General features: G+C 34.9%; 1 protein-coding gene across 2 annotated transcripts in view; it reads left to right on the forward strand.

Annotated features, from left to right (window-relative positions):
* Nucleotides 1–234: 234 nt before the first annotated feature.
* LOC123865628 (inactive dipeptidyl peptidase 10) overlaps nucleotides 235–16,179 on the forward strand; it is a 268,820-nt gene continuing 252,875 nt past the window's right edge. The window contains exons 1-2 of one of the 2 annotated variants that reach the window (XM_045906784.1): nucleotides 235–246; nucleotides 11,225–12,097. In XM_045906784.1, the coding sequence (XP_045762740.1) occupies nucleotides 11,972–12,097 (126 nt within the window). In that variant the 5' untranslated portion in view covers nucleotides 235–246; nucleotides 11,225–11,971. Of the gene's footprint in view, nucleotides 247–2,877; nucleotides 3,035–11,224; nucleotides 12,098–16,179 lie in introns of those variants that run through there. The other variant, XM_045906783.1, reaches the window with a different exon arrangement.

Here is a 16,179-nt window from a genome sequence, read left to right on the forward strand (position 1 = left end):
AATAATTTAAAAGATTCTTTGTTTTTGTATTGTTTTATTTTGTTAGCATTGTTGTATTTTTATGGGTCTCATTGCCTAAAATTTAATATTATTAAAGATATTCGTAGGTAGATTGAACCGGGTCTTAGGTATTGCGCGTATTGCGCGCTTGTAACACAAAATATTCTGTAGAGTTTCCCCCTCAGGCCAACATGCACATTGACAAAAAATAAGGTGTCGCTACGCTACGACGCAATATTTAGTAGAGTATACCTACGGGAAATTGGGTGAAATTGACCTGACATAGAACTGATCACCCGCTTGGCAACGTCGGGTGGTTTCTCGTTCATAAATCAAAATGATAAACCAAAACATTTACATTTCTCGCATACCTACATCATATTATTTTCACGTTTTCAATTAATATTGATCACTGGATCAATTTGTCCAGGAATTAATTAACTTTTACGGTACGGACAGTCTCATGTTCTATAGAACGATTTCAGTGGCCTACGGTTGACGGAGAGAAAATGAACTAACTAAAATTTCTTTGCAAGGTTAACTCACGTAGCATATTCGTAGCTCGTAGCAATCGCTTTGGACTTTTAAAACTGTTAAGAGACGTTTGAAAAGCGAAACTTGCCAGGGTGATACCTGTGTAATGCTGGTTCATTTTGTAAAGTATGTGCGAATTCCCAATATTTTTTTCTTTTTGAATGTATGAATGAATCAGTTGATTAAGTCCTTTGAAATATTCAAGCTATTTTAATAATTTTACTAAGTGCCCGCTCCGGTAACGCTCGGGTTGTATTTCAGATTTTTTTTCTTAATGGGATCTAAATAATAATAAGTTATAAATAAAACTTTATTACGTAAAATTAAGTTTTTAGATCTTGTGCTTTGAATTGTCTGTTGATAATTCATACGTCAGTCAGACAAGTTCTCCTTTTTTTTATATATGAAGAAAAGTTGATTAGTTATAATATGGTTATAATATTGTAAGTAACAAAAGGCTTACAGTAGGTAGGTACCGTTGCTCAGTTGAGGGATGCTTTTAAATTTTAAAAGTGAGTGCACTGTTCCATTACCTGCTAGAGTAGAGCTTTTAGGTGTTAGAAAAATGAAGTAGAGATGTCATTTTATTAATGAAATGTTTGTTTCACTATGGCCTCATCTGTTTCAGATGTCTCTTGCATGTATGATTATAATGTATGTAGAGACGTATTTTTTATGCAAATGCATAGATTTTTGTACAGGAACAATATTTATAATACGCATAATTAAATAACCAAGGAGGACCAAGAAAAGAGGTAAGTAGACTCATTTAACTCGGCTGGGCGGTTTTAGTTAACTATCAGACGTTCTTAAAGAAGACATTCCAGTGTGCTTAAAACGGAAAGTTTTTGAATTATCCACTGTGACATAGTGACATAATGCTTGTGACTAATGAGTTGTAGCTTCTCACAAAAAGAACTGTACGCCAACTCCAAGTTGCACAGAAGGCGATGGAAAGAGCAATGTTAGGCCTGTTTCTCTTATATGGGATCTCTAATGAGGAAGAAAACGGGGTACCCGACATCACTTGAAGAGCGGCGGTCCTCAAGTGGAGCTGGGCGGGGTACTGAGTCATAGGGAGGATGGACGCTGAAGCCGAGAGCTGCAGGAATGGTAAACGCGCACTGGTCGCAAAGGCGTCAGCAGACCACCTGCACCGAGACGATGTCGAAAAGTCATCGGGAAGGAGCTGGACCAAGTAAATGGCTTGCTAGTGAATAAGCTTTAGTAAAGAGGCAGGTCTTGGTTTAGGCAGTGGATTGTACTACGCTACAGAAAATGAAAGTCTTGAAACCTGAAAAAATGAAACCCAAATTTTTTTGTTCTTCATTGTAGTAAACTTAATTCAGAGTTTGTATTTATTGCCTCTGTTGTATATATTGTATACCTGGGACATGTTAGTAAGGGCACAGGTGTCAACATATTGTGGTAATGAGTGTACACTTTAGCCTAAGAAATGTACGTACAACTTATATGTAGCAAATTCACTAGTACAGTCAGCAATACAAAAAAAATCTTTTTTGACACCTTTGCTATTAATTAATCCTGTGGTTTGTCGAGGTGAACCTATCATTATAGAATTTAGAAATAATCAACATAATGTTAATTAAAAAATAATGTAATGGCGAAAAAAGATTGAAATATGTCCCATATTTTATAGGCTTTATCATTACAAATTACAATATAAAAAAGAAAAATGTTGTCGCTTGTCCTATAAATTAAGAAATAGTGTTTTTGTTGTATACTAATGTTTTAGCAATAAATGCTACGACATCCTCAAACCTCAAGGTTTTATTAAGCGTAATTAGAATTTAATAGCTACCTACTCGTTCCTGGGTGCGACCGAGTTTCATTTGGCATCTTTCAATTTAATTCGTGTCATTCCTGAGTTCTCACAGGAATTATACCTATTGCTCGTTTAAATTTATACTTTAGACTTATTCAGAAAAGTGGAATGTATTTGACTCTACATCATACAATCATACTTAGCATTTCGTCTACCAATAAGAAGTTAAAATATCGTTAAATAATAATCGTCTATGAATAAATGATGTTATACTATGTAAAAAATAAGTAGACAGTTACATACGCGTCTAAAGTGAAGACAACAGAATTTGGGTCACATTTGGAGAGAGTTGTAGAGCGTTATCTCTTCTAATCTCTTCGTTTTGATCTTCATGCCTTATTTAAACACTAGAATACATTTAGTAGGTCATGTAATATGAACGAAACATATTTATGATATATATTTCGTTTAATAAATAGTAAAACATATGAGGAGTTGATCATTTTCGCTGTCAACTGTACGCGTAGAATCGCGCGTCAGTTGGCGGGCGGCGGGCAGGCATCCGCACGCCCTCTTTGTCCGCGACCGCGACATCATAGTGTTTCCGTATTTTGATAAGATTTATTTTAGATGATTGTTAGGTCTATACAACCCCGTAGAAGTAGTGTTAATGTTTGGTATTGTGGATTGATTTTGTAACCGTGTTATATTTTTGTAAGTAAATAGTACAAAACATATACCTCTCTACTCCTTATTTATAGAGAATTTCGTATTATATTATTGTCTGAAGGATAAAACATATATTTGTAGAGGAAACATTCAATAAACTATTATGGTTTAGATAGATTCTCGTAATTATACGTTTACTTGTTATAGCATGTGAGTAGGTCCTGAATTCTCAAAATTGAGTAGGTATGTAAATTAGAAACAAAGTTTATGCATCTAGACAAAAAATAACATCACATCAGTACACGTTAAAATACGTACATAGACATTTCGATTTTTTTATCATTACTTTTATCGGGATAAATGACTGTAAAAACAGACAAAAACAACATACTTACCTACTTAGCATAAAACACAATTGTTTTCAGAATATAAAGTTCCCATTTGATTAACTTCCGTCGCTCTAAACTTTCGTACAATTATTCGTTTTAAACTTATTTGAATTCAAAATTCATTTTCTCTTTGGAATTTTCACTGTCGTCTAAAGTTTAAGTTTCTTCCTTTGAAACTTAAATAAAAGTAGGTAACGGAATATCACTTCCCAGTTGATGAAATTTTCAAAGAAAATAAGATTAAAACGATACGAGTTTTATTTATTTATTTGTTGAAGTTTTTGCGCTTAAAGAAATTGTGTTTTTTTTTTGCATTAATGTACTGTACTGACTTTTCATCAACACTGTACCTCTAGTGTCAACTAGGTGCAATCTTGGTGCAATAAAACTTGCAGAAGTAGCACTGGCAAACCACTTGCACGTCACTTGTTCTGTGTAAACTAGGGGGTGGTCTGTGGTGTTAAAACTCGCGGCAAGTTAATTTTAGCCTAATATTGACATCCAAAAGTTGCAGCAATTGACAGCATGGAAATGACAGCTGACTTCTGCAAGTTTAATTGCTAGGTGGACACTTAGCTTTATATTTATCTTTTAAAATAAGGTACCGTTTTCAGGGCCAGAAGTAGGTAATTACTTAAGATTGTTAATGTAGGAAGTAATTACAGCAAAGTAGCTTGTCTGCTCGTACATTTCAAGTCTTAAATTATCTACTCATTTTAATGGGTTTTCTTTTTTCAACTAACTTTTGCTTCCAGGTTGTCCCACTTAAAATTGATGAAAAAAAATGAAATTCACTCAACCGATTTTGATCAAAACAATTTAGTATACCGCTATTTAGTAGGTTCGATTGCTCCTGAACGACGAAAGTCTGGTCCAAGTGACTTGTAATTTTTATGTTATTCTATAAATAGATCCCACCAAAAACCTTTCATGTAAAATATTGCCAAGACTCACAAGTTCATAATGCTTTCACTGTTAAAAAGTTATGAGATCTCTAGTAGAGCCAAGCCCCTAGCTGAGCTTAGAATTGCGCTGCCCATGGGACCTATCCCAAGTCCAAAGTATATAGCTCTTAAATGCTCTTGAGTATATCACATTTATAACAATAAAGAACAAATAACTCTACTTACAAGCTCTGATTTTACAAACCCTAAATCTTGCTTAAAAAAGGACGGCTTGGCCGTTTAATATTCGTGGTACTTTTATCTGATATGACATTAAAGCCCGGAATAGCTTGTGCGACAATCATGAAGTATAATAAAAATTAGTAATTGTCGAACAAACTATTCCTTATGACCTTAATATAATATGTTATGTCATGTAATAGTTTCACGAACATTAAACGGCCAAGCCGTACTTTTTTAAGCAAGATTTAGGGTTTGTAAAATCAGAGCTTGTAAGTAGAGTTATTTGTTCTTTATTGTTATAAATGTGATATACTCAAGAGCATTTAAGAGCTATATACTTTGGAATTGGGATAGGTCCCATGGGCAGCGCAATTCTAAGCTCAGCTAGGGGCTTGGCTCTACTAGAGATCTCATAACTTTTTAACAGTGAAAGCATTATGAACTTGTGAGTCTTGGCAATATTTTACATGAAAGGTTTTTGGTGGGATTTCATTTCTTTTTGGCAGGTGCCCTAGATTTTTTTTTGGATCTATTTTTTGTAGGTACCTACATCATTTTCATGGCCCACTCTCTATCGTTAACTTTTTTTTTTAAAAGCTTTTATTCCACTTGCAATGTATGTAGCTATGTTTGCTTGGGTGGAATCTTGCAACTCAATTTTAAAGCAGATATATCAAATTTCAGTCTTTTAGGACTTCAGGAAACACATTTTTTAAATGTATAGACTGGGAAAAGTTTATTTTCCTGTTGTTTGAATGAAATCCCTAGCCTATATACCAAATTTCAGTCTTCTAGGACTTAGGGAAGTACTTTAGAACTTTTGACTAGAGGGGTTTTGAATGGCAATAAATCTGAAACCATAACAGGTAGACAATTGATACTTGGCACATTTGATAAGTCTGTCAAGGACATATTATCCTGAAAATATCAGCATTCTAGCGATAGACTTTACAAATAATTTGCTTCCCCCATACGTGGGAGTGGAGGGGGAAAATTTTGAATTTCTTAATTTTCCTTTAGTTTGTATGCAATTTCTAGTGTACACACCAAATTTCAGTCTTCTAGGACTTCGGGAAGTACCCTAGAATTACAGACTAGAAGTTTTGACTGTCAATAAATCTGAAACTATAAAAGCTAGACAATTGATACTCAATGCGTTTAATAAATATGCCCAGGACATCTTATCCTGAAAATATCAGCATTCTAGCAACAGAATTTACAGATTTGCTTCACCCATAAGAGGCGTAGAGGGGGGGCATTTCCAATTTCTTAATTTTCCTGTAGTTTGTAGTCAATTTCTAGTCTACATACCAAATTTCAGTCTTCTAGGACTTCGGGAAGTACCTTAGAGGTTTTGAGTAGAGGTTTTGATGATCATCAGTGAGGGACGAAATCGGCGTATTTTAGGTATCAATAAATCTGTAACCATAAAAGCTAGATATTTGATACTTGATATATTTGGTAAATTTGCTGAGGACATCTTATACTGAAAATTTCAGCTTTCTAGCGTCTTCCAGACCGAAGTTATGACGGGTCGAAAATACGGCGAAACACTTCGAGAAAAAGGTACGTAGCGCCCCGGCCGCCGTTTGGCTCGTCTTGGCGGGGGCACTGTCGTGCCCCCTGATACCCGTGATAAAATAAGCTATAAACGTGGACAGTTGAAAGATTTGTCATTCTGAGCCAATTCACTAAACTTGTCAAACTTTGACGATTTCTTCTGGCAAAGAAAATTATTGCCTCACCAGTGGGATGTGTCTTAGGGATATTGGAAATTCGAAAAGTAATTTTCCTTAAAGTGTCTCAGGGTTCAGGGCCATCCACAAGTTTAGTGTATTCTCATATTAATATGTAGGATATAGGTTTAAGAGTGATTTATTAGGGTGAAATAGCTATGTGCAGGGCACATAGTTTGAAAAATCGATAGGTGTTAGGGTCCCAAGGTGCTAGAAGTGGGATCTCGCACCTGAAAGTGCAGCATTGAAAGAATTCCCCCACGAGGTGGATAGAAGACATCAAACGAGCTGCAAGGAACCGCTGGATTCAGGCGGCGCAAGTTCATGGCGTGTGGCAGTCCCTACAAGAGACCTGTGTCCAGTAGACATATGACGACAACGATGATGATGATGATAATGCCCACCTACACTCCTTTTACATAGGATTTTCGCACACGAAGACTTTTTCGTGTCCAGTCAACCCCCGTTTCACGTATTCGACCCGGTCGATCTAAGGCCTCATTCGCACGAGAGCTTTTTTAACGTCCGTTAAAAAAGCGTTCAAATAGAACAAAATGCATTCCCAAGTATCTGTTCACACGTCAACATTTTTTTATCGCGCACTTTGTACTGTCAGCGCAACGCCGGGTTTTAACGCAACGCTTGTGCGAATTAGGGCTAAGGTTGCTGCAAACAGGCAATGGTAAACAGACTGAGACTGGATTGTGTTTGCAGCCCGTTTTGTTAGCAAAGGCTTTTATATTACTTTTAGGTACCTATTACTTGATTTTGACATTGACATTGCTCGCGTGTAATTCAAGTCGAGCTCGAATTCTTGAATGGACTTATTTCAATAAAAGTTGGAGCAGCATATTTTATAGGTATATTCGTTCAAACTACGAATGTTTCGTTTTTAATTAATGACAATTCAGGGTGCAGTGATAAACGCTTTGATCTTATAAAAATGTGAGGTCCTGGATATGGTTCCTGGTAGGGGCAATTTGAAAAATAATATGTTTCTGTATTTTCCCTGGTCTAGTTTGGTAGAAGGTTTCGACCGTGGCTGTAGTTACCACGTTGGCGGCAAAACCGTGACGCAAAGCGCATTTGGCGTTTCGGTACGATGAGGTAATATGTTATGGGTAAGGGTTTAGTGAAAACGCTATGCCTTTTCCAAGTTAGCTCTCTTCCAACTTAGATTGCATCGGCACTTAGCACCAGGTAAGATCGCTGTCAAAGACTAATATGAAATAACTAGTGTGAAATAGTAAACATTAAACAGTATTTGCGCTATACATCAAATTATACTAATTAATAACATATCAATCAGGTGAGATCAAGCGCTAAACTTGTTATAAAAAAGATATGCTATGATATACTAAGTATACCTATGAAGAACCTGAACCTGAATATGTAAGGCATTGCAATATCAGTTAGTATGTAGGAAGGTTGTACTTCTGAAACTAGGACAGAAATATAGACGTCGAGCTTTATGAAAGTTGCGATACGTGCAAGTCTTTTGTTATCCGTGCCTCTCTTTTTACCTTAATCGTAAAACATTTTTTCTGAAACTGTATAAAAATAAAGTTATGTACTACGTGTGGAGTCTTTCTGTTCTATCTTTTTATTTTCACCGAGAATACAAAACAATGATGATTCTAAAGAATACAATGTTATAGGACGAAATGTGGCTACAAACGAAATTAAATTACTCTAGACTAAGGTGTAACGCACACCGGCAGAGGAGAGTAAGGGCGAAATTACCAATACCATGTATTTTAGCTCTTTTTCTCACTGTATCCGATTCGAATCCAATAAAATTCAAATTTAGAAAATTCGGATCGAATTTAAATATCAATTTTATACTGGTCCACACTCCGTTTCGTACGTTGTAGATGCAATGCGCAAGCGTTTATTCCTTCATACAAACAGTACTAGGGCTATTTCTTTTAATTTTATTCGAAACATTGACACGCACTAATATCTATTTACTAAGACGATGCCTGCAACTCCGTTTCTTTGATTTCTCTTAAATAATTAGCCTATGTCCATCTTCAGGATGCAAGCCAAATACCACTGTACCACTATTGGTACAATGGTATTTGGCGTACGCCTTTGCCCACGTGAAGTAAGTTTTTTAAAATACCGTAGGAATTGATTTTCCGGGACAAATATAGTCCGTGACTTTTCTTGGGACGTTAAATCGGTACTTAATTCAGTCAAAAATAGTTAAACAGATATCCCGTGAAAAACTGACAGACATTCAGACAGACATGCTTTCGCATTTTTAACCCCCGACCCAAAAACAGGGGTGTTATAAGTTTGACGTGTGTATCTGTGTATCTGTGTGTCTGTGTATCTGTGTATCTGTGTATCTGTGTATCTGTGTATCTGTGTATCTGTGTATCTGTGTATCTGTCTGTGGCATCGTAGCGCCTAAACGAATGAACCGATTTTAATTTAGTTTTTTTTGTTTGAAAGGTGGCTTGATCGAGAGTGTTCTTAGCTATAATCCAAAAAAATTGGTTCAGCCGTTTAAGAGTTATCAGCTCTTTTCTAGTTTTCTTGTATAAAAGAAGGTTAGATAACCGTTAGGTTCATAATATGATGTCAATTGACAAATGTCAAGCTGTCAAGATGGACGTTGCCTAAATACATAATTATTTATTTCAAAATGATGTTTTGGAAAACTCAGATACTTTAGATAGTAGGCGCGGAATAGTCCAAGAAAATCAGTTCAGCCGTTTGAAAGTTATCAGGTCTTTTCGGTCTTTTCTAGTTACTGTAACCTTCACTTGTCGGGGGTGTTATAAATTTTTAATTTACACTTGTATGATATTAAAGTATAGAATTATGTGGATAGCATAACGAGTACGGTGCACGTCCTTGGAGTCTCCTCCTTGTTTTGTTTTCATTATACCATTCTATGTTCAACCGTATACGGAATAAATAAAGCTAAGTTTATATTGTTATAAAAACTCTGCATACCTACTCCGTGTGTATGCGTTGGCCTCAAGGGTAATTTGTTATTATAAGAAGCCTTTTTATGTTTTCTTTTATTTTGAAAAAGCCACATTGAAAGATTGACGGGGTACAGACTGATCATGTAGATTTCTTGTTGAAAATACGAATACATAAATCTTGTTCGGCAAAAAATGTTTATTTAATAATAATATAATACAACCCTGGTAACAGGTCGCCATTTTTTGTAGTACACGCGAAGGTATCAAATGGTGCGTAAATATTATTATCTAATTGCAGTCTGAGTCGCTACAAGTATGTGGCACGCACCCAAGCGTGCGAATTTGTCTTTAAACAAAAGTTTAAGTTTTTAAAACAATTTGTATGAGATTTGCCTATCTAAAGTTTGATTTGAATATCTTTACTAACTTTACAGGGTGTTTGGTAATTAGTATATAATGACGACACGTACCCATGCTACTTTGATCTGTTAAATACAATGCTGAAGTAAATTGATGAAATCAAATTATAAAAATTCCATACAAAATTTTAATTTTTTTTTATGACCAAGTTTTCATGGCCCTAATGTGCCCTAACTCACTGAGATCGTTGGCCTCGGCCTATCTAAAGATGACCAACGATCTCAGTGAGTTAGGGCGCGTTAGGGTTATGAAAACTTTGACATAATTTAAAAAAAAAATTGTATGGAAATTTTTATAATTTTATTTAGTCATTATACTTCAGTATTGTGTTTATCAGATCAAAGTAGCATGGGTACGTGTCGTCATTATATACTAATTACCAAACACCCTGTAGTAATCATATATCAATAATTAAGTTCAAAAACTGGTCACTTAAAATTCAAGAAGTTCTTAGTCATGAAAAGATATATTGTAATTAATTAATTTAATATATAAATACAATCATATATCAATAACTACATCATAATAATTATTTTGAAGTTCGCGAGCCAAAGCACGTGACCCAGTTAAAAACAGTATTGCAATATTCGTTATTGTTTTATTCAATGGTAGCTTACCCAGTTGTCTTAATCAACTGTTTATTATGCTAAATTTTCTTGCTGTGGTATATTTTGATTTAATTAAACTATCCTTTTAATTAAATTTCATTCTAGGGTTTTGATATTATTTTGATATAAAGTTATTTAGTGATAGTTTAGTTTATGCAAATTTTTAGACTTCTGGTGATATCATGAATAGTTGATCCAAAAAAGCATTCCAAACGTAGTAGAGCTTCGATATTTAATTATAAACTAGATAGGTATGCTTCTAAATATCTTTATTATTTCAATTGCTTAGTTTTTATTCGTTGTGTTTTTGTATCTGACCCATAAACCCAGTATTCAACAACTTAACAGTTTAACAGGCTGCTTAAAAGTCATATATCTATAATAGGAATTTGACTTTTACAAAGAAAAATAACGTTTTCAAATTCTTTATTACCATTTCAACCGTTAAAATGAAATTTATTTTAACGGTAAGGATATATTATATTTTCATAGGCGTTGATTTTCAACATGAGCATATTTTCATAGATTAAGGTTATGTAAACCCTTAAAAGTATTGAACCGTATCTATAACTTCTGCTCCAATAAAGCTGTTTAATTAATAAGGCTTCAAAGTTTTTAGGTGACGTTATAAAATTATATTGATTATTTACCTATTTACTTTCAAAAAGTGTAGAGTTTAGGGTTCAGTAATCGATGGGTGCCAACGAGACCCACAAGCCTCCGCCGTCCATCTGTCTGTCTGTCAGCGGGCTGTATGCCATGAACCGTAATACGTAGAGAGAGTAGAGAAAGATGAATAGAATTGCATATACCTGGTCCTTACCAAGTCATGTGAAGGATTGCTTAGATTCCTTTACTGAAATCTCTATAAATGTCGAGAAGAAAATTGTAAAGTGCCTACCAAATACCAATGTTTTTTTCGAAAATATGTAGTTCAATAGATTTATTAGAACCATTGACTTCACAAAATCATTGTCACAATACCAAACCAGCAGTCTTATATTCATATTCAGGTAAAACTTAATATCAGTTACGGACCAAACATGAATATTCATTCCATACAATTTTAGAAGAAATAATTAAATTGAAAAACATAGTGAAGACTGAAAAGGGAACAACGGGAAAGATTGAAATGTAGATATGAAGAGATATGGACGTTGCCGATAAAGGAAGTGTTCGTCAAAATATTTTATAGTTTATTCAAAATATTGGAAGTGAACATTAATAATCCCAGATAATTAAATAAACTAGTGATTTAGACATTTATCAAAAATATCACGTAGAGATTTATTAGAAGATTTTTTTGTGAAACTGAAAACAATCTAAGTGACTAGAGAGACTAAGTAAACTGAGCATATCTATTTGAACTAATTTAGTCAATTCATTTTTTTTAGCTAAAAACTTCATAGACTTTTCGTCGAAAAAATTAAATAATTGTTCGTTCGAGTTGACTTTGGTTTGAGAAATTGAACGTTGTGTCCAATTATACAAAGAATCTGAAAATAACTCAGTGCAATAATATAACTTGAAAAAAAAAATCCTTTGAATATTCTGTAATGTTTAAAGTAATAACGTAGAGAAGAAACTGTATTTAAAATTATTCAAAGTGAGTAGATTAATATAGTGCTAAATTATTATGAAGATTTTGAAAAAAGTGAGTAACTTTAATGGAAGACTCAAACGCATCTGATTGTCCATTGGGCTTCACAACTTTAGAGTTATATAACTTTGAACTTTGGACGTAAGTATTAAGGATCAAAATGAATGTTCCGGTGAGAGGTGGTCCGGCACCGACCGTGGCTGTAGTGCCAGTACCTGAGAGTGAGATGGACGCACTGCTGCTCGGCAGGACTGCGGTGAGGACCTTTGATCAGTACGTGCGAAATGTATGTATTGTCTCTTTAACTCTTTACGCTACTTTTGACTTTACTTTGAAAGCTTTAAAAGTGATAAAACTTTGCCATAATTCTCCGTTATTTTAATGTTTTAGAAAAAGAAGTAGTGTGGCAAAATCAAAATTTTTAGTGAAACTGATGTACAAATCAGCGTGGTAGTAGCGTAGTACCAATATGCTCCTGCGCATACTGAAAACAAGGCGCTCGATAAGCTATCGCTACCTACTGCATGTGCAATGTGCAAATAAAAAAGAAAAACTCAGTGTCAATCACATTTTAGGTAGCAAAAATATTGCAGACCCACTTATTTCTGATGAAGTTTAGTTTGTATTTAGGTAATAATATTATTACTCGACTGCGGCAAAGCCAAAAGGCAGGGTTATGATTTTAATTTTTCGCTTTTTACTTTAATTTTTTTTTTTACTATGCGTTTATAGATTGCGATTTTATTCGGAGAGAAGAATTACTCACACATGATCAAAAACACACAAGAGATCCAGAGAACAAGCGATCCGATTCTGAAACTTTCGCTGATAGATAGATACATAATTATTCCCGAGTGCTACACGCTATAAATTATATCAAGCAGGCGAAATCGCAGGCAAAGGCTATCTAGTAAAAAATATAATCCAAAATGGCTTCAAAGTTCTGTCAGACAGTAGCATAACTTTTATTTCCTTTTCATTTTAAACCATTTTAAAACATTTCTTTCTCTTGCTTTGTTTATTCTGCTACTGTTATTGCTTTATTTCAGAGAGCGCTTTCCATGTTTTAAAATGAATGAATGCAACTTTTTGTAGGATTACAGGCTTAGCTGCGTTTACTGATTTCGCTTTTTGTATTGTGCCTTTTTAATGCTAAATAAGCAGATCTTCTTTTAGCATTTAATATCAACTGCAGTTTAGCATATCTTGTTATGTTTCATGACGTTTTAGATTTCTAACAAGAAATATGTTAGCAATCGGGCTTTCCTTTTCTGAAGAATTTCGAAATGTCTTTTTGTTGGCTTATTGTGTTTTATATTCTGAGCTTTGTTCGCAAGAAATAATGTAATTTATCTCAACAAAGTAGATATAAATGAAGCCCATAAACCATGCTTAGAAAATTTAAAAAGCGTCACTAACAAATACAGTAAAAGCGGTTTGATATAATGTTTGTGTTAAAAAGTTCGAAATTTGCAAACGAGCTAAACACAAATTTCACGAAGAGGTAAAAGTATACACGAAAGTATAATTTATTATGCGCTTGGAGGAAATACACCGCTGTGCTTTCAGAATCGTAGGTTATTTATCTAACTTAAAACGGCAGTTAAAGCTATCTGATAGCGGCAATTTCGTATCTTTTGCGCTTGTAAACTGTTATAAAACTGTAAGAGTTAAGACAGCCAACTTAAAAGCTCGTTTTGGTCTATTTTATAGATGGGTCTATTCGTAGTGGGCTCCGAACAAACTAAGTATTTGGCTTTCATTTGAATAGGTACTAACCATACAAACTCAATGAAGTTTTGTAGATGATATGATAATGTTCTGTACTTGTTTGTAATTTTCTGTTAAAATATTCAGTTTGAAAATTATAAATAAATCTCAATAAATATAATAAGTCTCAAGAAATTACTTGTACTTATGTAAACCCGTGAAACTTTAAAACTGAAATTTGGCAAACCACATACAAAGATATTAGATAGTTCTAAGCTTGTCCACAAAATTGAATCGAGTTTGATTGGTTAATATTCAAATGAGAACCGGACTATGTTTGCATGGGACCAGTGACGGTGATACCATTGTTAACTTAATAATTATGCAATAGTAATAATAATTTAAGCTAAAAGTATATTATCCGTAAATATATAGGGTTTGTTTGTAAAGCAAGATCAAATAGGTCAGGGGTATTTTGCATTTTTTTAAATAGATAGATAGATAGAAAGACTGTTTCTGCGCATGAAAACAATTTCACCCAGCCGTTTAAGTTAATGTGAAACTAGACTAATCCCCTACGTGAGATGCTCACCTAAGTTGTTCTTATTAAGTACATGAGTTCTAACTTCTTGCGGATTTGCACGAGTGGAGTGGGCGGTGGGTGTTCCATAGACTTAAATATTAAGATCCGAATGTTTACACATACTTAGACACTATCGAGAAATGTTCTAAATGTTTTAAAATGAAAGACCATATTAAAAACTAATTTAAATACTTTTTTCTATGAAAACTTTGCACTGCTTTTTAAAAATTCTCAAGCTAATTTGAAAGCTTCTTTTGACATGGTTGCTAAACCGAATAATATATGCTCAGGTGATAAATAATCGCCAATGTGCGCTTATCCTTACTCTCTTCAGAATTGACGCGATCTCCCGTAGATTTGATATTTCTCGCTACCTATAATACAATTACATTCAATTTGATATTCAAAGTGCATGCTATATAACTAATCTCTACATTAGGGATTGATAGACGTTTGCTAATGGTAATATCGACTAGTATTGACGGTGCCACAGTAGGTACCTTCACTGTACAGACTACAGTAGAAGCTAGATATTAAATACAAATTAAGCTCCCGCGTTTCCTCTGAGGTGGAATGTTTCGAAATCCTTTTTTTAGTGGGGATACCGGATAAGTCACCATTTTACAAAATGTTATAACTGCTGTGTGACCCTAAAATCACATTTGAAAGCAGATATCACGTTTTGAAGTGCTATGTTTGGTCCACTTTTTATACGGATGAGAAAATGGAGGAATGGATTTTTATGGAAAAAATGGAGTTTAAAAAAGGAAAACTGTCGATGGTTGCATGAGGTGTGGACTGAGGGCATTATAGGTTATTGGAAAATTCTATTATATTCTATACTAAAATATATTCTATTCTATTTTAATGTAAGATATCATAAAGAGACTTCATCTCAAACACTCGTGTACTGGAAAGAGCGAACTGCAAAGGGTGCTCATGACAACCATCGCACGGAGGAACGTCGCAATTTTCGGATTAACGAGGATCCCTCTACGAGTTTCTACGGTTGATCTTCGAAGGCAAAATAGCCGGAAAAAGGGCACCTAACCGTTGTTCGATGATATAAGGAGAGGACTCGGCAGTGGTACTTGGAAATGAAGAAAATAGCGCAAGACCGAAAGGCGCCATCTCCACGAACGAGAGAATCGTAAACGAGTCCGTCTTACTATCGTCGGTTGATCTCCATAGTCCGCCAGCGAGCGCGTCGTCGCGACTCGCAACTAAACGCCACGAGACCGAAACGGATCGGCGCGTGACGTGACTGCAACGCCTCGTTGCGCCTCTCAATTGTGCTGAGCACATAATATTATAGCCGTGAGACGTGACGAGTTCGTGACCTTGTACCTACTCGTTCAGATTCACTCGTCGTATCGCTACGATAGTATCGCGTATCGCCCTGTGGAGATTGGTCCAAAGAGTTTGTATCAAATCTTATTACACAGCGAGAATATCGCTGCGATTCTCTCGTCCGTGTAGATGCCGCCTAAAAGATTTCTCTGGCTGACCGCCGAGCTTCAGTTAGAAGATGGTACCGCATTATGGATAAGAATTTAGCCTATAGAAAGAACCTAAATGTAAAGTCTCAAGTTTCTAGACCTATAGAACTTGAGCTTTTTAGTTATGTGGACTAAATATTATCTTTGATAACGTCGTTGGCCCCAAAGCGAATATAAGCTGCAGTTTGCAAGCTTAATCGAAACTCGAAAATAGTTTAATGCGAGCATCGTATGAGCTAATACGTGTTTAATCTATACTTTGTGTTAAATTGTGCTTCTTGCACATCTGTTAGGTATCCTGTGCAATGTGCATATTTTAGAGTTAATTACTAACTCACTGTCTAATAGACGTGCATTGGCGATGTAATAGAGCTCTGTGAGAGGAGTTTGATTAACGCTTCCCTGCATTGTGTAGATTGGAGCACATTGTATAATAATAGTAGAATTGTGTATAATAATAGTAGAATTGAGATAATATTTGTGTAAGGTCTTTTTATATTTTACTTCATAATGGGTTTGGGTTAATCTCAACTGACATTATTATGAGCTCACCGCGTCACTACGAGGTAAACACAC

Source organism: Maniola jurtina, chromosome 5 (genome assembly GCF_905333055.1).
Source record: "Maniola jurtina chromosome 5, ilManJurt1.1, whole genome shotgun sequence".
Lineage (NCBI taxonomy): Eukaryota > Metazoa > Arthropoda > Insecta > Lepidoptera > Nymphalidae > Maniola > Maniola jurtina.